General features: G+C 45.7%; 1 protein-coding gene across 1 annotated transcript in view; it reads left to right on the top strand.

Annotated features, from left to right (window-relative positions):
* Positions 1 to 17994: 17994 nt before the first annotated feature.
* The window catches only part of LOC119651474 (tyrosine kinase receptor Cad96Ca), a 213673-nt gene continuing 208623 nt past the window's right edge, over positions 17995 to 23044 (top strand). The window contains exon 1 of the mRNA XM_038055084.1: positions 17995 to 19634. Within this exon, the coding sequence (XP_037911012.1) occupies positions 19553 to 19634 (82 nt within the window). The 5' untranslated portion in view covers positions 17995 to 19552. The remainder of the gene's footprint in view (positions 19635 to 23044) is intronic.

The following is a 23044-nucleotide window of genomic DNA, read 5'->3' as shown; positions in this document are numbered from 1 at the left end:
TTTGGCCACCACATAGTGAAAGAGCACGACGCCTCGGTTAAGCGTAGGTCCACTGCCTCCAACCTGTTTGAATTTACCAACCTTGTCGCCAAATGCCTAAATTCACGTCAAGAAGTATATACCATTTACACTGATTTCGCTAAAGCCTCCGACACTGAAAATTACAAGATATTTCTATCGAAACTCTCGTTTCTAAGCGTTTCCATACCACTTGTTTTATGGCTTGTTTGTTACCTTTCCAACCGATGCTGCCGCGTCTCTTTTGACGGCTGCACTTCCCGGCCCTCTGGCGTGTTACAGGGATCTATTCTGGGCACTTTGTTATTTTTATTTTTTATCAACGAGCTTCCCTAAATTTCCAATTCCGGACGCTTTGTTTCGAATGCGTTACCAGTTAAGTGGCATAATTGAGTTGGTTGTTTCAATTAGGGCCCTTCGGTATCATTAAGACCCTTACCCTAGGCTAACATTACGTCGTCTGGGACGGCGCGAAGCTCAAGATCATACCATACAACTCCAGATTTTCATGGATATTAGGCGGTGATTAAGGAAGGAGAACTTTAGAAGCAGTTTTTCCTACTCCATATAAATGAAGAGTGCTTGGATGCCCTGCAAAAAACGGACTACAGAGGGAGGTTCGCTTTCAGGAACGCAAAGGTCAAAGTGTTCCGCTCCTCCAAGCCAGATGATGACTTGGCCGTAGTCGACGCTGCCAACAAGCTGTTGAAACTTGGGAAGCTCAACGGTCTGTACCAATAAATTTGCAGTTCTCGATGTGCACCTTGGCTAACCTGCGTATCTTTCTTACATGGACTTATATAAGAGCACTGTATTGGAGGAGGTCGCATCATCAAGCGAGACTTCATTTTATATATCTGATCGGAGCAGGTGTAGAGCATGCATCCCTGACTTGAGCTATAGTACCCTAACCGTGGTCGAACTTAGACAAGCAGGAGCAGCAAAAATGTAAATTTCATTGGCTAACATAGCTAACGATCATAACGACAGCAGGAAGGACATCTAATATCTGCCAGAACAGCGAGGAAAGCCAACCTGATAGGCTTTGAGACATTCCGGAAATTAATGGAAGGACTTGAATATTAACACAAACCTATCGAGTGTGGTGTTGCCAAATCTCCTATCAGGCGTGTCCCTTCGTGCGGAGGCAACACTCGGCGGATGTGCTATGTGCAGGACTCAGGAGGAGTAAAAGGAACTGCTTCAAGCTGTGTGTCCATGCTGATATAAAACCTTGGCCCAAAGCTTGCAGAGTGATAATGAAAAGGCTGCAGAGATCACGCCAAGTGACCTGCCCGCTCCTTCTGAGACAGATGGTTGCCACTCTGTTCTCTCACCACGAATATATCGTAAGGCAAACAGTTATCCAGCTAAATAAGGGCATAATACCCCCCATAACTGTAAAGGAGCTGCCCAAAATATGCGGTAATATCGGTGACAAACAGGCCTCAGGTTTGGATGGCATCCTCAACCGAGCCTTAAAGCTGGCAATGAAGATTAGTCCTGACGTTTTCGCTAACACCTTCGAGACGTCCCTAAAAGAAGAAATATTCCCTTTTCAGTGGAAAAAGTAGAAGTTGGTGTCGCTTGGCCCCAGCCGCAAAAGGAGTCGGAATGGCTGGTTTGACGATGAATGTAAGCTAGCAACGGAACGGAAGAATGCCGCATACCGAGTAATGTTGCATTCTTAAAGAACGCGGGCACCCGCAGAGACTTATCACGAACTCCGTCGAGCGGAGAAGCGACTTCACAGACGGAAAAAGGAAGCCTGGGATAACCAACAGGTCCGTGAGCTCGAAAAGTACAGGGAGCAACCGCATCAGGCGCGCAAGTTTTACCAACAAGTTAGCGGGATGAAGCCTTATACACCTCGATCCTCATCCTGCCCAGACAAAGAGGGAAATCTGGTTTCCGACAGAATGGGCATATTAGAGCGATGGGTTGAGTACTTTGATGAGCTACTGAATAACCAGAACATCGGCGACTTGGAGATCCCGCCAACTGAAGACGACGGACAAATACTGCCACCACCAAGTTAAGGAGAAACAGTCCGTGCAATTCATCGGCTAAAAATTCATAAGTCGCCAGCAGCCGATGGAATTACAGCCGACTTGGTTAAATTGGAGGCGACCAGTTACACCAAGTGGTTCATCAACTGATACTCAAAGTATGGGACAGCGAATCAATGGCTGACTATTGGCAACGAGGCATTATCTATCTCATACATAAAAAGGGAGATATCACACAGTGCAGCAATTATAGAGGTATCACGTTGTTGAGTACCATCTATAAGATATTCTCCACTATCTTACTAGGCTGGATAGCCCCATACACCCAGAACATCATTGGCCCATACCAAAGAGGCTTCACTCCAGGCAAATCAGCAACAGATCAGATGTTCTCTTTGCGGCAAGCAATGGAAAAACTGTTGGAATATGGACAACAGTTGCACCATCTGTTCATCGACTTTAAAGCCGCCTATGATAGCATAGCCAGGGTAAAACTATACACGGCCATGAGAGAATTCGATATCCCGACGAAATTGATAAGACTGACTAGGCTGACCCTGACCAATGTGCGAGGCCAGATAAAAACAGCAAGATCACTCTCAAGACCATTCGACATCAACAACGGTCTACGAAGAAGGGATGCCTTATCATGCGTCCTCTTTAACCTGGCCCTCGAGAAAGTGATCCGTGATGCTGAGGTAAATGCAAGAGGTACGATCCTTTTTAAGTCCACCCAACTACTGGCCTATGCTGAAGATATCGACATCATGGGAAGAACGACCCGAGACGTACAAACTGCCTTCATCCAGATCGAGCAGGCGGCCATTGAGGCGAGATCTTGGGCTGCACATCAATGAAGGCAAGACAACGTCAGCACCAAAGACGAATCAACCAACAACATCAAACTGCATTGGTCAAACAGAAAGAATAAGGATAGGAGAATACAACTTTGAGACCGTTGATAATTTCTCCTATCGAGGGTCAAAAATCACAACCAATAACAGCTACGATGATGAAATCCGCGCACGGTTGTTGTCAACCAACAGAGCCTATTTCAGCTTACAAAAACTGTTCTGCTCAAAACGTCTCACCATAGGGTCAAAGCTCTTACTGTGGAAGACTATGATCTTGCCAGTCCTCCTATATTCCTCGGAAAATTGGGTTCTTAGCAAGAAAAATTACGAACTCTTGGCCGCGTTCGAGAGAAGAATCCTCCTAAGAACTTTTGGCCCCCTACATGAGGATGGACAATTCCGTAGCCTACACAATGACGAAATCTATGAGCGATACCATGACCATCCGGCTGTGGATAAAATCCGGCTCAATAGGTTACGGTGGGCGGGTCACTTAATCCGTATGGATGAGAACGATCCGGCCCAGAAAATCTATAAGGGCAATATCTATGGTAGAAAAAGAAGACGAGGCAGACTCTGCCTGATATGGAGCGATGGCGAAGGTCAGAACGCCAGGCAGCTGTTAAGAATATCGAATTGGTGGACCTCGAGACAAAAGCGGGATGTCTGGGGATTCTTATTAAGGCAGGCTTAGACCGGATACCGGTCGTTGCGTCATTGATGATAATGATGAGTTAAACACCATTATCAACCATGTATCCACTATTATTCGGGCTAGGACTGCCTTAGCAGTGAACTCCAGATATCCAGATAGATTCGACGCGAGGACTTAGGGAGCAACAGGAGGGGCAATCTACATGAAGAAAGGTTTGTAAGGAATGGGTGAATTTACATTGTACCTTTCAAAGGCAAGACTATTACAGTTACGGGAGGGTGACCGGATAACGAAGCAGTACTCTAGGATATTGCTCACGTTGTAGGGTTAGAGAGAGTTGGATGGGGTCGAAATCAGTGGGGTAGCAAAGTATAAAGCCCAATAACTACGATTGGTGACTTCGAGGCAATGGGTACCGAAACGGACCTCGAGTGTGGTTATAAATTGATAAGGATCATCCATCAAGGGAGTGAGAAAAGGAAGTGGGTGTCGATTTGGGCGGATAGCGCATAGAGTGGTACGTTCTGACCTTTAGGGTTAAACTATTACCAGAGCACCAGTGAACTAGGATATCTAGGTTTGATTGAAGGCAGACAGTGTCAAATCACCCGAACGATGTTGGAGGGAACGATTAATTAATTAAAAGCTGCTCTGGGTAGACAGATCATGGAGCAGTGTGAACTTATGAAAAGCGGAGGAATATTCATTAAAATATAAGAGCCATGATAAGAAGCATCCGTTTAGCGTACGTCAGGGCCCATGACAAAATACTCCTATTTGACTGAAAAAATGGGCCAGGTGACTGAAACAACGCCTGTTCAATATACGAAGGGGTAGAAACTGGCGAAGAAGCTGAATGAAAAGTAGAAAAAGAAACGGCATTTTCAGTAGAGTGAAGGCGGGCCCATAACTCATAAGATTAGGAAATAATATCAGCCGTATTAGACGGCTTGCGAAATCCAGGCATGTATCCGCGGACAAATTCTTGAGCCAAATCGGAAAGTCTTTCAGACAGGATGCCGACATATGGGCTAACAGGTCAGAGATCACTATGACCTGCAAATATATAGATGAGATCACCACGGAGGAGAAGGTTTGCGAAGCCTTGGACTAAGGGAGTCAGTAGAGACTGTACATAAACTGTTGGCAGCAGGCAGAGTGAGAATCGGCTAGGTTATGTGTCGGATCAGGGAGCAGGTACCACTGAAACGATGCTTTAGATACTTTGGCTTCGGTCACATTGCGAAGAGATGCATCAGTCCAAATGACAATTCGAAGCAATACAGGACATGTGGAGTGGAAGACCATATCAGAAAGGATTGCGGAGCTTACCCAATCGCCTACTGTGCAAAAGAAAGGAGGGTGTAGACCATCGCCACAGGCAAGTGCCAAGAATATGGAAGAGCCCATAACATCAATCGCAGAAGACTTTGGTACAAGTAAACCTCTGTGGCGTAGGACCTACTCTCGCAAACTATCCGCCAGAAAACATCGAAGTGGCCAGAACTATTGAGCCATTTCGTAACTAAGATGGTGGCATTTGGGTTAAAGACCGAAAGGGCCAAGCAGCGCTATGGTCTTGTGGAGAAAAGCCGTCCAGGAACTAATGGAGCACCCGGAGGAGAGCTTGATGAGAGCGAAGGTCAAAGAAGTCTACATCTGCATGATCCACCCAGCGCTACAAATGCCGAGAATGAACGGGTATAGAGTGCTCTGGTTCTGGAATCGGGAGGCAATCGGACAACTAAAGTGATGGGACGTGTTCCCCTGAAGCATTCGCGGAGCTAGATGTGGTACTCGTGAATGCTAGGACCCCATACACTCTCAGGGGAAGAGGCTTGTGGTCTATAGTGGACCTGACATACGAGAGCGCCGCTTTAGCTAGTAGAGTTGTTTGGCATGTCAGTGAGGACTATACTCACAGCGACAATCAGGCAATCTTAAATCAAACTCGAACAAGAGTGGCTGGACGACGAAGGCTTTTGAGGGAGAGACGTTTTCCGCGACACTGAAACCCAACATATCCCTGAAGGATACGGCTAGAGAAAAGGCCCCTCAAATCATCCGATGGGTGACGGAAGCATGCGTCGCTACATACCCAGAAGGCGACTACTTCCTAGTAAGCCTTACGAGTCACAACAAAAATATTGTGAAAACGGTTGTTTAGCTAAATGAGGACATAATACCTCCAGTAACTGTGGAGGAGCTGCAGGAAATATGTGGTAGGACCGGTGACTATAAGGCCCTAAGTTTGGATGACGAGCCCCGACCTTGGTGCCGCTTCCCAAACCTGGCAAACCACCTGGAGACCAGGCACCGTATCATTGTATCTGCCTGTTGGGTACAATGGGGAATATGATGGAGAGAGTCATCTACCATAGCCTCCTACCCACCGCCAACTGGAACAGAATTAAAGGGCCGTTGGCTGACATAGGTGTTCGTGGATCTTTAGCAAATTTGGTGGAAAATTACCTCTCAGAGAGGACTCTCTGGTACGGGACGAATCAGGGCCCCAAAGAATACATTGTTACAGCCGAGATACCACCGGCTCCGTAGAGGGAAAATCTTAGCATATCGATCCTTTTCTTTTCAACCTGCGTGGACTCCGTACCACTAGGGCTACAAATAGAATCTTAACGTAGCAATCAATTCTACAGGGATAAGATAATTGATCCATTTAGCCTCAAAGTAAATGCAGCCTTATTCGAATTCCACTTTATTTAAATGAAATGATTTCATATTCTTGGATCAACTTTCATTCCTGATTCTTAATGAACGTTTTTTTTAATGAAAGGCTCCATGCAAGCTTTCATTGCAGCTATCTGAACATAAATACTTCCAATATATGAAAAAACAGAGTTTACATTTCGCTTCTCATAAAAGCTACGGAAAAATGAAAATAACATTTATCCTCACAGCAAATAATTTCAGGTAATGGTTTGATTTTCCGTCAAAAACTGCAGAGTAATCTCTAAAATGATGCAGCCACGGGCGCCAGCAGATCCGTCCGACATTCGGTTGTTGAATTGCACACCTCATACATTAAACCGATTAATTAATTCCTTCATTTCGCTATCCCCCATTCACCTGGACAATCCTCACTGGACACGTTTTCCTCAGTCCGCATTCGTTAAACCAACGGTTTTTCGCCATTCGTTACGATAATTCTACAGTTGTTAAGCCCCCAATATAAAGCGATTTTTCACCGACAACGCATAATAAACGCATCCATTACAAGGACCTCACTTGAATCCGTGCAAGCGCCTTTCAATACCCTTCGCGGCCCGCAGATCTCGTTCAGATTCGGATAGCGTTCTCTCTGCGTAGCTCCTGCACTTGGACAGGGTAAATACATGTAAAATCTGCACCATTTTATCCCTGCAGTGATAATAAATTTATTTTCCGAGGTCATTATTTATTACTACTGGAAAAGCCCAGGCAGAGACAGTTTTGATGAACACGACGTTGATGTTGCCAAGGACCTGGAACGGGCATTACATACGCACCTACAGAGCAGGCGTTTTTGCATGAATGCTGGCCAACTCGAGCGGAATCAGACCGCCACCAACAGGACGAAATCACACTTCATTCGCAGAAATACCACCCCCACACCCGCTAACGTGCCATGAACGGCGCTAATTTCCAATAGTGCAATTAATTATTTTGTTTGCATTTAAATAATAGTTTCGACAAAATGGCATTAAAAATTGAAATAGTTGTGACAACTGCACTGTCTAAAATATGAATTTGTAATGAAGTCCGCTCGTTGCAGGGAATGGCTTTTTGACAGTCAAAATGAAATATGTTCCGATGAAGTGGCAGAAAAGGATATGTTTGCGGCCAGTTAAAATCGTTAATGAGACAAGTTGAAATTATGAGAACTCTGATTCTGGTCATCCTGGAAGAAAGTTAAGGAGTTTGAGCTCCGGGATGTAACTTTTTCTAGTTTCTCATTTTCGCTTGCTTGACGTAGTTGGCCAACCATTTACATATTATTTTTTGGGGTTCAGCCTTTGTGATCAGAGCAATTTCAGCTCTTCTTATTCTTGGCCCCTTCAGAAGCGCTTTCTGTATTTTAATAAATGCGCGAATATATACTAGCATGTTCTGGTTTCTCCAGTATGTTATGAACTTTAGGGCAAACCGGGGAAACATCCATTCGAAATTCGAAAGTGGTGCAGATGCAACCTCCGTAACCTTCATTCCCTAATCATCATCGTCGTCGAAGGTCTACAGTCCGTTTCCGGCCTTGACCTTCAGAATTTGCTGCCTCCAAAAGTCTGAATAATGTTCCCCAAATCCTGAATCCGCCTAGTGATGTTCTGTCTTCACCAATTGAATCCCGCCACTCTGCAGCCTTCTGGTTTGCCGTTGAACACTATTTCAGATTTTCTGGTTTGATAACTTCATCTAATTATTAGTATTAGTAGGATTTTAGCGTCTTTTAATTTAAACACTTTTATGTTAATAACAATATCACCGAAATATATTTTAACTTCCAATATGTTCAATCCGTTAACATTAAATTTCTTTCTTTCTTCTCTCCGGTCGGCGGACGTGACTCGACTCACTTGACCTGCCATTTTTCGCCCCAGTCTCATGTCAGTCCGTCAGCTGTCATTGAATGCATCGGTGGAGGCGAATTCATGTTGGCGCTTAGGCTCGCGCCTCCGATGTGCTGCCCCAGGATAGTTGGAACCGCGAACGCCTATGCACTCAGTGACGTCGTTTTGCATCAAATTTCAGGGACTCCATATATGCAAAAGGAGGTGAAGGTGTAATTTATTTTAACAGATATAGACATTTGGGGTATCAAATGAAAGGTCTCGATTAGTCCTTTCCGAATTGAGTCTTAGTTGTGGTATTAGTTTTGAAGGGGAGGGGAGAGGCTAGCTAACCGAAAAATCTGAACAAAGCTGCCCTTGCAATATGTCTAGGCCGAAAAACACGCTCCATGCTGATATCTCCTCAAATAAAGTTAACAATGGTTTATTACTATATTTTTGAGAAACTGAGCGAAAGCGGTACTGCGAAATTCGGTAGCAATCCTGGTGTTCCTAATAAAGTTATTCCTTTTGTGTTAATTTACTGTAATCCAAAATACAGAATGTTAATGTAGTTCTGCTACATGAGAAATGAGGTGTTAGCCTCTATCATTCCAATTATTATGAACTGTGGGCGCTGGTCCTCTTTCAAAGTATTTCCTTATTTTCAATTGTTCAGTTAGGACATGAAAATTTATGAGAAAGATATTCATCATCATCATCAACGGCGCAACAACCGGTATCCGGTCTAGGCCTGCCTTAATAAGCAACTCCAGACATCCCGGTTTTGCGCCGAGGTCCAACAATTCGATATCCCTAAAAGCTGTCTGGCGTCCTGACCTACGACATCGCTCCATCTTAGGCAGGGTCTGCCTCGTCTGCTTTTTCTACCATAGATATTGCACTTATAGACTTTCCGGGTGGGATCATCCTCATCCATACGGATTAAGTGAGCCGCCCACCGTAACCTATTGAGCCGGATTTTATCCACAACCGGACGGTCATGGTATCGTTCATAGATTTCGTCATTTTGTAGGCCACGGAATTGTCTATCCTCATGTAGGGGGCCAAAAGTTCTTAGGAGGATTCTTCTCTCGAACGCGGCCAAGAGTTCGCAATTTCTCTTGCTAAGAACCCAAGTTTCCGAGGAATATATGAGGACTGGCAAGATCATAGTCTTGTACAGTAAGAGCTTCGACCCTATGGTAAGACGTTTCGAGCGGAACAGTTTTTGTAAGCTGAAATAGGCTCTGTTGGCTGACAACAACCGTGCGCGGATTTAAACAACGCAGTTGTTATCGGTTGTGATTTCGACCCTAGCTAGGAGAAATTTTCAACGGTCTCAAAGCTGTATTCTCCTTTCCTTATTCTTCCGGCTTGACCAGTGCCGTTTGATGTTGTTGGTTGGTTCGTCTTCGGTGCTGACGTTGCCACCATATATTTTGTCTTACCTTCATTGATGTGCAGCCCAAGATCTCGCGCCAATCAGCGCCTACCCGATCTGGATGAAGGCAGTTTGTACGTCTCGGGTCCTTCTTCCCATGATGTCGATATCGTCAGCATAGGCCAGTAGTTGGGTGGATTTAAAGAGTATCGTACCTCTTGAATTTACATCAGCATCACGGATCACTTTCTCGAGGGCCAGGTTAAAGAGAACACATGATAGGGCATCCCCTTGTTGTAGATCGGTGTTGATGTCGAATCGTCTTGAGAGTGATCCTGCTGCTTTTACCTGGCCTCGCACATTGGTCGGGGTCAGCCTAGTCAGCCTTATTAATTTCGTCGGGATACCGAATTCTCTCATGGCCGCGTACAGTTTTAACCTAGCTATGCTATCATAGGCGGTTTAAAAGTCGATGAACAGACGGTGCAACTGTTGTCCATGTTCCAACAGTTTTTCCATCGCTTGCCGCAGAGAGAAAATCTGATTTGTTGCTGATTTGCCTGGAGTGAAGCCTCTTTGGTATGGGCCAATGATGTTCTGGGCGTATGGGGCTATCCGGCCTAGCAAGATAGCGGAGAATATCTTATAGATAGCACTCTGCAACATGATACCTATATAATTGCTGCACTGTGTGATATCTCCCCTTTTATGTATGAGACAGATAATGCCTCGTTGCCAATCGCCAGGCGTTGATTCGCTGTCCCATACCTTGAGCACAAGTTGACGAACTACTTGGTGTAACTGGTCGCTTCCATATTTAACCAATTCGGCTGTAATTCCGTCGACTCCTGGCGACATGATTTTGAAGCTGATGATTTGCACGAGCTGTTTCTTTTATACTTGGTGGTGGCAGTATTTGTCCGTCGTGTTCAGTTGGCGGGACCTCCAACTCGCCGATGTTCTGGTTGTTCAGTAGTTCATCAAATTACTGAACCCATCGCTCCAATATCCCCATTCTGTCGGAAATCAGATTTCCCTCTTTGTCTCGGCAGGATGAGCATCGAGGTGTATAAGGCTTCATCCTGCTGACTTGTTGGTAAAACTTGCGCGCCTGGTGCGGTTGCTCCCTGTACTTTTCTAGTTCACAGACTTGTTGGTTCTCCCAGGCTTCCTTTTTCCGTCTGTGAAGTCGCTTCTCCGTTCGACGGAGTTCGTGATTATGTTTTCAAAGCCGATAACAGCAGGTTTCATTTTTTGGCTGTTTGAGAAACCTACTCCGAGCACATGGTTTACTGGATGACCGCTATAACATATGGTGTAGTGGCTCTTCTCCAGGAAACCGGTCCCTGTCCATCGCATCTCTTGTAATGCTGTTGTATCAGCCCTATATTGGGACAGGGTATCGGCTAGCTACTCATCAGCTTCATCTCTGTACAGGGAGCGCACGTTCCACGCTCCTTTCGCGGCTTAGTAACATCAGTTTTCCGAGTAGGGTTGTCAGCCCTACCCAACCCCCAACCTGGAGGACCGGTTGGGTCAGTTTGTCCCGTTTTTAGGCGCGGGAGACTCGCCTTTATCCTTCTCCGTCTGCAGCTTTTCGTTACGAAAGAGCTCCCAGCGGTCACCACGTGGAGGTGGAGATAGGGTTTGGTAGTAGAGCTGTTGGTGTTGGTTCAGCAGGCATTTCCTAGATTTTATGCTTCATCGTGGGTACCAATCCACGTTTCGCCCTGGGACCTATACTACCCTTTGACCACCACCTTTAATAATGCCCTCCAATTCCTGGATTCGTCAATGATGCGCCGTTTTCGCCTATTGAATCCCGGCAGTCTTCAACCTTCTGGTTTGCTCTTGAACACCTTTTCAAATATTTCTGACTGGGTTATCTAGTCGGATCACATCTTCCAGTGTTAGTGGGATGGTTGGAACTGCGAACGCCCATGCATGCAGTAAGTGACATCACTCTACGTTGAGTTTTAGGGACTCCCCATAAATGCACAAGGGGGTGTTACTTTCTTCACTAAATATAGGCGTTTGGGCTATCGAATGAAAGGTCTCGAGTAGTACTTTCCGAAGTTAATCTTAGTTTTGTAGCGGGGGGCGGGGGGGGGGGGGGATGTGGTGGTTAGAGAGCAGCCACTTATTTCATGGGGTCACTCTCAGAAACTATCCAACGGAAAAATCTTAAAAAAAAGTCAAATCAAAAGCTGCCTCTGATCTAAGCCGCAAAATACGCTCCATACCGATATCTGTTCAAGTTAAGATAACAAATTACTATATTTTTGGAAAATTGAGTGGAAATCCAGCTGCGCTTTGTGCTCTGCGAACGGTGTCTCGTTTCGGGGGCCTAATACCAGGAATTTACGACAGACGATACCTGTGCGTGGATTTTATCTTTAGTTAAGACATGAACATTAATGAGACAGATATTAAACATTTGAATTCTTTCATTCAAATGGATAATTTTTCTTTTCAGTTTCCTCGCTACTATGCAAACTACTTCAAGCTGTCATTTTCTCAGCAACCTCTTGTAAGTCATCTGATGACGAACCCCCAATATAAAGGATAAGGACCTATTCTTCTGGCAATTGCCAATGTTTTCACGGATATTTTCAATACCCCTCATCAGCCCTAGATGCCGGAAAGCTGCCTTCCAAATCGCCGTATGTTGATCAGCTTCCATTTTTTAGAGGAACTCCTGGTCCCTGTTACGCCAGAACTCCTAGACCTTATTAGACCGCCGAAGAGGAGCTAAGGGAAATGCAAATTGGTGGCCTAGCCCCGAATTGCAGAAAACGTGACACCCTACGCTCGCGAGCGGAAGAACAGACAATTGGTAGAAAGTCAAGGGCACATCAACAAGAATTCTGCGAGATGGTGACGAAACGGATCAAAAGAGGAAAAAATACATCACGGACAACTTAAGATGGAGAGCGAGCAGCAGCATTAAAGGAAAAAAAATGGGCAGACCAAGATCCTTCATCGAAATTACTCAAGAAATCCCAGGGAGGGAACCATGGGGCCTCTGGTATAAGTTTGCTACCAACAAACTTGGCGCCCATCGATCACCCTACTCCATGGGAGCAGTGAAGATGGAAGAAATCATGCTGGCACTTTTTCCTGCCCACCCCATCCGAGCTGACGTTATGGGAGAGGGAGTACTCAGAAATTCTTACTCTTCACACTAAAGTACCTGGAAAAGGCGGTCTTGTCCACGAAGGGGTGGTATTCTCAACGAAGTACTGAAATTTCTACTTCAAGGATAAGTCGGACTTATTTCTCAGCGCATTCAATGCATGTTTGACAGCTTGTGTTTTTCGCAACCACTAGAAGGTTGACAGACTCGTGCTGACAAACAAAGATAAAGTCGACCTCGAGGCGTCGTAAGCATACCGTTCTGTAGGTCAGCTTACAGAAAGGACACTACTTAAGAGGCTCATTGAGCTAAGACTGACTGATGCAGCTCGTGCTAGGGGAGACTACGCACCAAAACCCTACTATTTTAGAGTAGGGCGATCCAAAATCGAGGCGATTGAGGAAATGATCCAAGCGGTCAGAAGGGTTAAGGCACACAGTTGTCTTTGTCGACGAGTGGTGCTGCTTGTAACGCTTTATGTAAGAAATACGTTGAGAAGTTGTTTCCATAATCCATCTTTGCTGCACCTGCTCTTCATCGATTTCGAGAAGGCTTTGGGTAGTGTATCTGGAGCGCTCTACGCAGGGGAGGCATTCGCGAGAAACTAATAGCTAATATCGAAGCAACACATGATGGAGGAAAATGTCACGTGTCACGGTAAAATCTCGGGGGATTTTGAGGTCCTAAGCGGAGTCCGCCAGGGTTTCATCCTGACATCGATGTTTTTTCTTCTTGTTATCGGTGACGTTCTTCGTGCTGCTCTGTCCGAAGGACATGGAGGAATTCAATGGACCGTGACATCTTCCCCCAAACACCACGCCTACGCTGATTACATCTGTCTGCTCTCTCACTGAGTCATGGAGCTTGCTTAAATGGCTCTGAATTTGGAAAGAGAGACAAATGGAGTTGGACTAACGACAGACACCCACAAAACAAAGATTCTCAGTCTGATGGATCATACCACTCACTCTATCTACACAGCAGCGAAAGCGTTAATCAATTTGTTTATCTAGGAAGGGTTGGTTCTTCCGGCGGCGACAATGATCTAATGTTGCCGGATGAATTAACAGCACTAGATCCGCTTTCACTACCTCGTCTAAAATCTGGAAATGCAGTCATCTCAACACTAAGATCAAGTTGAGACTGTTCTGTGCTTGTGGGTCTTCTGTGCTGCTATATAGCAGTACCACATGCAAAGTGAACCCCAGTGTTACTCAACAGTTCCAAACTTTCCTCAGTACCTGTCTGTGTTGTATCATCGAAGTACGCTGGTCTGACACTATCGCAAATGAAGAAGTTAGTAACGCGCGGGCTTGGCGCTCGGATGGGAAGTGATCTGACGACGGAATGGGCTGTGGATAGGTCAGACTTTAAGGAGGGGCGACAATTGCAATTGGGGGCTATGCTATGCAGTGAAATCCACTCTGCCAGTTTCGTAGGACAGAGTGGATGAATCCCAGAAATGTCTGCGCAACGTTGCACAAACCAAAAGTCATCCTGGTGAACTCTAAGATGCCGAAAGGTGTGCAAAGAGCCATTTTCTGAATGTCTTCGGAAGCAACGGGGATTTAATGATACGCTTTGGCCAGATTCATGGTCGTGAAAATACGGCAGTTTGTCAGTGAAAGCGCAAAGTAACGGATGAGTGGAATAGGGTACCGGTCGGAAATTCTCTGAGCATTCAGAGGTGTATAACCTCCGCAAGGCCTCTAGTCGCCGTTTGGCTTAGGGACCAAATGGAGTGAAGATGACCAACAGCTATTCGAAGGTTAGTAAATACCCTATTTCATGAGATCATCGAATTTTTTCTTTGCAACAGCTAGCTTCTGAGGTGATAGGGAACGCACCTGTGAGAAGATCGGGGAGCCAATAGTGCTGCACATCCTGCTTAACCGGCTGGAAGAAACTACTTTCAGTAGTGATCTTGGGTTATTTTGGAATTGGATGGATGGATTTTGAAATTTTTCCCGAGGTTCCGGAGTCTATCAAGGCTTTATTATGCACATTTACCGACAGCCCATAGTGACACAGGAAATCTGCGCCTAAAATGGGGGTGCTAATGTCTGCCAGGGGATGCTGTTATGGTGGTCATAGATACGTTTAATCGAGCCGGGGCACACAGCCGCCGATCTCGACGGATAGTGCTTCTCATAACCCTTGATATCAGAAATGCCTTCAATTCTGTAAGATGGACAGATATGCTAGACACACTAGAGAACTCCTTTCACGTGCCAAGCTATCTTTTGCGGATATTGAGGGATTATCTGAAAGACCGCTCCCTGCTCTATGAGACGTTAGAGGGCCAGAGGAGGATGGAAATTACGTCGGGAGTAGTACGGGGATCCATCGTAGGGCCGGACCTCTGGAACGCTTCCTACGATAGTCTGCTGAGACCCGAAGAGTCGTGCCTAGTCGGTTATGCAGACGACGTTGCGGCACTTGTTGCCGGACGCACTGTTGAACAGGCGCAAAGCAGACTTGGCATATTGATGCGACGGGTAAGCGGATGGATGACTGCTCACGGTTTCAACCTTGTGCTGGAAAAAACCGAAGTAGTCATCCTGACCAGAAGGAGAATCCCGACCCTGCTTCCCATACTGATCGGCGAGTTGACTATAGAGTCAAAACCAGTGGTTTAATGCTCGACTCGAAGATGAGCTTCTTTGAGCAAATCAAAGCAGCAGCGGACGGAGTCGGCTAATGGCGAATGTTGGGGGCCCTATATCAACTAGGAGACGTCTCCTCATGGGAACAACGCAGTCCATTCTTCTCTATGGTGCGGAGGTATGGGCTGATGCCCTTGACAAGGAGGTGCATCGTAAACGCCTCGCTCAAGTGCAGAGGCGAGGAGCTTTGCGAGTGGCGTCTGCTAATCGCACCGTCTCCGAACCGGCTGTGATGGTGATTGCGGGAGTGATCCCCGTTGCCCTCCTTGCCAAGGAGCGCAAAGCTATCTATCGCCGTAAGGGCGAAAATTTAAGAGAAGTGGTTGCCCGTGAAGAACGTCAACGCACCCTAAGCGAGTGGCAACTTTCTTGGCAAAATGAGCCAAGAGGCAAGTCGACTGCGCGGCTCATCGACAAATTAGACCCATGGTTGAACAGAACGCACGGTGAGATTGATTACTTCCTTACCCAACTTCTAAGTGGGCATGGAGGTTTTCAGTCTTACCTGCACAGGATTGGGAAGACGCGATCTCCTGATTGTGTGTTCTGCAATAGAGTGGCGAATGACGCTGAACACACCTTTTTCGATTGAAATAATAAAAACTTGTTGTTTCTTATCCGTTGGTGTGAGTATTTATTCTTGCAAATACCGATATTTCGGGAACCACTTGTTCCCTTCATCAGTGCAAACAAGTGTGCGTATTTATTCTTGCAAATACCGATATTTCGGGAACCACTTGTTCCCTTCATCAGTGCAAACAAGTTTTTTTAAAACAAAAAAAAAATGCCTGCCAAAACAAATCGTCAAGAAAACATTCGGCGCAGTCCGAGACGTCCACCTGCCTTTAGCCGGAAGTGCGGACAGGAGAAGGATTCGTCGTTACCAGTCGTAGGTTCTGCGGAATCAACGTGTTTGAACGGAGTACGGAGAGAACTGACACTTGCGCGCCCATGTCGACCAGAAAGCAACACCTACTCAGAGGGTCGTAAATTGTAGGGCGACGTGGTACTGCGCTTCGGTTAGGTGTCGCTGAGGCACTTTGCGAGGCTAGTTTTTGGTTGCATTGAAATTTGCACATTTAGTCGCTTGAGCTACGAATTTACGGTGCTACCAGCAAATCGATGAGGATCTTGGCGTATAATTACCTGATCGCCCTTTTCGGGAAGTAGACCTCGACCGTGACTGCGATCGGGATCCATCCCCCGAGCGCAAATTATCTATAGTCGTCATAAATTTAGAGACGGTGTCGTCGCCACTACTTTTAGGTCTTCCACTTATTGATGTGTTTTTCTAGAGACTTTTGCGACCACGGGGCCTGCGTATATGCGAACAACACCTCTAACAACCCCGAACACGCGCAGGCCAAGATGACGCGGGTGCTCTCCGGGAGCTGCTGCAACCAGAGGGACCTCAATAGCTCTGAGCCGACCTCAACCCTACCCAGCTGCCTCATTTCTCGAAGCAGCAGGCTGGGGGTACGGTTGCCCAGCGTCAGCTTGTTCAGTAAGTGATTCAGCTTGGCTTCCTCCCTCACTGACAGTCGGCGTAGGAGCTGCTCCTTTCATCTGGCGTAGGAGCAGTCCTCCAACTAGTCTGTGACGAGTCCTATGGTCTCCTATAATGGCGTGGTTGAAACGCGTGGAATCTGTTGTAACGCCTGCCAGCGTAAATTGCGCCTCCAATTGGCTGAACCACGCCGCCGGATCCCGCGGCAAAAGGGCGGCAACCTGACCGAAATCGCTGCCACAGTGGGAGTCGCGCCTGCCGTGGTTTTCTCTTCCCGCTACATGTCAGCCAGCGAGTAAGGCCAAGGCAATACACTGGAGCGGAACGCAACCACCTAAGCGAAGCAACAGAAGCAAGCAATATGCTAACGTCCTTTTTGACATGCAACACAGTGTCCGTGTATCCGAAATGCTTCCGCTCGCATAGGAAAAAATCTCTCAATTTGCCAGTCCGATCAGTGGACAAGTAACCAAACAAGGTTCCGATTTACAGTCCGCTGGCGAGGAAGGCTAGTAGCTCCAAAGTCTGACCAGAAGATTGTGTCCAGGAGTGCTTCGACTTTTTAAGACAGGATGGGCTTGTAAGTTCCTTGGTTAGTCTCCCAGACTTGCTGGCGTTTCCAATGTTCTGGCAATAGCCGAATCAGTACTTCTTGACTTTTGATGGCCAAAATATACCTCTTCAGGTTGTCCTTGCATGTACACTAGTATTTATTACGGTAGTAGATGCTGAAGACTTCCCTGGTCAGTTTCCTGGTGTTGGGCAGATCATCATCTTTGAAACATAGACTAGTATGAAGATAGTGCGATATTATGTCCTTTCTCCTAAAATCAATCTAAACTGCTCGACCACGATTAAGGATAGAGGAATTTCGTATATGTGACTAGACTTTAGGTAGCCACAGCGTCTAACTTGGATATTCTGTCTAAAACTTACACAAACCGAGAATCTATTATGTATTCAGATTCACTTTTTAGTAAACTTTGATTTTAGTGGTGAAAGATCAATCGATCGCGCGATGATCAGTTTTCATAAAATCAAGTTTCTGGCTTAAGTCTTTCGTTTTAAGTGCTCATAAACAAACTCACTCGATCGGTTGACAACTTTTCTTACTTCCACCCACAGTACATGAATCCCACCAAAGGTCTCTCTCAGCTTTTGATAATTTTCCAGCTCTCAACCAACATCTTGAAGATTGTTAACTTTAGTTGTTGAGCTACGACGTTCGCGGTTGGATTTAAGTTCGTCGAGATCTTAACCCGCTTGACCACTTAGTGCGTGTACGAAAGATCGCGAGAAAAAGAAGTTAAGCGAGCACACGTGAATTCGGGATATCTACAGGAATGTAGATGCGTATCTGAAATTCTTTAGATAAGTGTTAGAAGAAGGGTCTTTTGGGCTTAAATAGCTTAAATTCGCAGCGCAGATAGTTTGTTATCAAGCCTTTCGCGACTGTCAAGAGTTTGTGGTTTGCCTTTTCAACTGGTCTTGTGCATGTATTCGTCCGCGGTTGGCCTTTTCGAAGACAAACATTTCAAGACGTGCGTCTTAGTGTTTGCAGTTTTACTTAACTTTGTGCTTGTATAAAAGAGAAATCTTCGGGTGAACACCAGTAACGGGCTGGGAAGAAAGTCAATGCGGCGCGACGATCGCTCAGGTAATAATAAGATACTTGATCGTCACTACACGATCGTAACATCTTGGATACCAGCAACAGAAACTACCACGGCGAACATGTGCGTGGATCAGCCGTAACTATGGGGTATGCCAGGAAAATAACAGCAACAAGACCATAATTTATGTGACTGCAGACGCGACCTATGCAGAAGAAGCTGGAGAAGTTGTGCGACTGCATTGATAGGCGGCTATCGATCGTCTACCGTTCATTGATTGTCTGTGCACTAAATTTCCAGCGTTTTCACCTGGATTCTGTTATTTCGCCACCAATCGCGTGTAAGGGAGAGGAAAAATGTGAAAATCTGAAAAATTTAGTGGTTGGAATTTTCTGATATCATCGCTAATTGTGGTGGAAGAAGTGCTAGGTTTGGTGCAAGAGCTGACCATGTTTGAGGTCGATCCGATCAATGAGTCTCAGTGGAGCATTTCCAATTTCCCTCAACTGGCGTAGATATGCGGACTCGCGAGCGGAAGGTCATAGTGTAAACAGGTGCTGGCGAAAATTTTAATGATAGTATCTAAATTCCACGTGCATACAAAGATAGTAGCTCGTCCGTCGCGGTTGACGCGTTAGTGCAGCTGTGCCGATCGTGAGTGTAGAAAGTTGTCTTGATTACCAAAAGCGAGCTTGCGCCTTGTACGGATTATAAGGGAGGCTCGCTTGTAAATAATTTCTTCCGACACTCGCCCAGCCAGCAACAATCAGAGTAACCATCGTGTCGTACATACACAATGATGTTGAATCAAATCCACTTGATTTGGATTAGGTTCAGATTGCATGTGATGAATTTTGGTTAGCGACGGAGAAAGCGTGAAAATTAAAGTAAAATTTAAAGCAGAACGCAACGCGACCCCACGAGGCATCGTGAAAAAACATAACAGAAGAAGAAAATACAAGAATTCACTATTCCGAGAAGCTGTAATTCAGTTTCGAGGGAAACAAAGAGGCCGTACATATCTCATTGGCCGAAACACGACAACAACAACATCAGAGAAAATAATAAGTCCCACAGCTGGAAAGAAAGCAGCTTCACGAAACAGCTATTTTCTCATTTTTCCGCGTAAAGCAAAAGTAAACTTGTTGTTCATCTCTCCGCCAAATATGGAATACAAAATGTCTTCAGCGGTAAAATGGATTAACTTGGCAATGGTATTGATCATCATTTGCTGTCGATTGCAATCAGGTAAAGATTTTTTTTCTTGAATTTAGTTTTTTAGGTGGGCCACTAGCTCTGCCGTGTTACGTGAACTTCTGTAAGGTTGCAGCAGCTTCTTGCGGGTTTCCCCCCGACGAGCGTTTGCTTGTTAATTGGTTTTTGGATTTTCCTCGGATTCGCTCCACCCCGAAAAATGTTATAAATCATTACCACGAGCGAGCATGAGTCATCTTCTATTAATGTTGTATCCATATTTGCCTAATCCGTTCAGATGATGACGGTTTTATGGCTTTGAGATTTTAAGATACTTTTGGATGGAATTTTAGATTTAAACTTGGGGCGCAGATTACTCCTATCCACAATTTCATCACTTGATGGATCTACTAATCAAAAGGTCAATAGTGAGTGTGAAAATCTTACCATCTAATTCCGTACATAAGAGTCTTCAAATATCTTAATGAATTATATCTACAATGGGCACAGTGTCATATTTTTGGACATTTTTCGCGTCTTTTTCCAGAAATCTAATGGATACCCCCACCACGTTGTTAATCTTTTCGATGCACAGAAGAGAGAATCTCATTTAAAATTAAACGGGGGTACATGGAAACCCTATATAAAGCTATTATTATTTCATGAAAGGCATGCGATGGGGTCGGAAACGGAAGGAGCTCACAATAGACTAATTGAAGAGCATCCATACAAAAAAGTAGCGAAAAAGGTGAATATTGAAATAGAAACAACTCTAAAACTTAATATCAACTAAAAAAGGTTCGAAAAGCGCAGTCCTAACCGAGCTCTACGGAAGAATTAATTAAAATTCCAACCCCATTGGGATGTGATTCTTACATGGATTTCAACGATAAGAGATGAAGTAAGCAAGGAAGCTGGCAGTGACCACCTTGTGTTGACTATTCGCAATCAAGAGAACAAGGGCATATCTCACGTTTTGAAAATAGGCCCCCTTTGGTCAATCAGACTTGCATTTTTAGAGCCCCATGTCAGACTCACCCTATGCAGGACAAAAAATCGGCTAGTCACCGAGAAATACTTGTGGCCCTCCATGAACAAGGATGTCAATTCCTGGGTCAGAGAGTGCATCGCATGCCAGAAGTGTAAAGTCTCCAGGCATGTAAGGAAAGAAGTGGGCTCATTCCCCCGCACTACCAAGAGGTTCCACACTATACACCTCGACATAGTAGAACCTTTGCGAGACTCGCACGGTTAGAAGTATTGCCTCACAATCATCGACAGGTTTACGCGGTGGCCTGAGGCAATACCTCTGAAACACATTACGCCGCAATCTTGTGTCTAAGCACTCTGTTGAGAGTGGATACCTCGCTTTGGTGTCCCTGTAGTGGTCATCACTGACCAGGGAATGCAATTTGAGTTTACCCTTTTCACGGAGTTAGGCAAACTCCTCGGGTTCAAACACCAGCGAACTACGACATACTACCCGCAATCCAATGAGATGCTAGAACGTTGGCACCGGACGCTGAAAGCCGCCATTATGGCACGCGACGATCCGTCCTGGACTCAAGTCTTGCCTCTCGTCCTACTCGGCCTACGTACAACCCGCCGAGAGGAATTTGCTGCCAGTCCCGCGGAACTGGTATACAGGAGAAACCAAGACTCCCAAGTGACCCGGTCTTCGACAAGAGGTCGGGTCTCACAGAGTCGTGGTTGGTGCGTCAAGGCCGCACCTCCCACCCGACACTCGTCCGTACCTACCTGTGCGCCCAAAGAACTGGACACGTGTACGCACGTTCTGGTCAGGACGGATACCGTCCGGAAGCCGCTGCAGCCTTCATATGAACGCCCGTACTGCGTTCTCGAGCGGGGAGAACATTGCTTCCAGCTTGTGATCGGTGGACGCAAAAAGGCGGTCTCCTTGTCCAGGCTGAAAACCGTGTGCGCCCCAAAGCAACGTCGCGTTCGCTTCGCGGACTGATGGGCGACGCAGTTCCGGATTCGGTCGCTGAAACCCCCTAGGTTTCATCTGGGGGCGGAGTAATGTGGCGCAGCAGGATTCGCGGCATTCGAAATTTATTTCGAATGTTGTGAATACGAGCGGGTAGATGGCGCCACCGACGCTCTCCACGTTTTTTAGAACTCGCCACTGGAGTGGAGAGCTAGCGGTGAGAAAGTGCCGTTGTTTGGAGGCAGAGGGACCGCATGGAGAAGAACCGGTCTCTTCTGCTTCTAGTCGTCACCCAAAACGGACGGACAACACTTCTCGCAGCCGCCAGTAAGAATTCGCTACATTTCTTCTTATCTGTTTCGACTTTCCAACTTCCAGTGTGAATTCTCGGCAAATAAAAACAGTGGCCAGTGTAAACGGAACATCGTATATTTTTTCTTTTACTTAAGGAACTTGCATTCTATTTAAAAATTTGTGATCCGACTTCCGGATACTTTGAAAAAGAAGCAACGATTGGAATTTATTATGATATTACGCACGGCTCGTGAAAAAGAGTTCAAGTTATCCATCGTATTGGAGTGGAACGAAAAACTCGAGCTGTGAAATTCAGAATACGAGGGGAGGCTGCACCGTGGAGTTGTGAACAACTCGACTGTGTGCGTGTGACTGCCCCGTCACCATTCTGGAGTAGGAAATCTAGATTTCCTTGGCTTCTGGCCTAAAAGTTTTTCACCTCTCCTTGATTCCAAATAAAGTTTGTTTGTTTGTTATAGCTGAAAGGAGGGAATTTGACAAATATGCTGCGGTACCATGCTGCAGCAGTGTGTACAATCTACTTCCACAAAAGTCAACCTCCTCCATGTCTCCCCAAAATCACTGTAACTTTAGTATATCTTTCACGACATCGTTGCTCTCGGTATCTTCATTCAACATAATGTTCGGCATATTTAAAACAATCGGGAGACTCATCCAATCCGAAGCAAAGCAAAGACTGACTCTCTAGGACCATCGTGTCCTAATTCAAACTCTCAATACACCAAATCAGTGCTTGAGTCCGTAGCGCTTTTTGAAATTGTCGCATCTTTGCTCCCATCTCCTACACAGTTCCCCCTAATAGCTTCCCGATAGCCCGTGGTCATTGGAAAACAATGTGCATTCTACTTCTGGTAGAGACATTGTGCTTTATTCACTAAAAGATTTAGAGGGATCACATGCACCAACAGATATGATACCCCAAATGCACTGTATACTCTCAGCGCAATTAGTCAGTATGTTGGACTTACCTCCCTCCGATTCACAACCCTGTCGCTCAGACATGAGCCCCGCATGACATGATAGACTCTACTATGTTCATGGTAAGTATTCTTCGACTGCACTTTGACCCCGACAGAAGGCATCCCCTTTGCTAGAGATTAATTACCCTCTAGTACTTTTTTCACTATTAGTCTATGTGTACTTGGAGCTCAAGTTTGTCATCCTTCCTCATTCCAAATTATCTAATCTTCTTTTTCTTCAC

Source organism: Hermetia illucens, chromosome 3, assembly GCF_905115235.1.
Source record: "Hermetia illucens chromosome 3, iHerIll2.2.curated.20191125, whole genome shotgun sequence".
NCBI classification, from domain to species: domain Eukaryota; kingdom Metazoa; phylum Arthropoda; class Insecta; order Diptera; family Stratiomyidae; genus Hermetia; species Hermetia illucens.
Note: the sequence above shows the minus strand (reverse complement) of the source record. Positions and strands in the feature narration are given on the sequence as shown.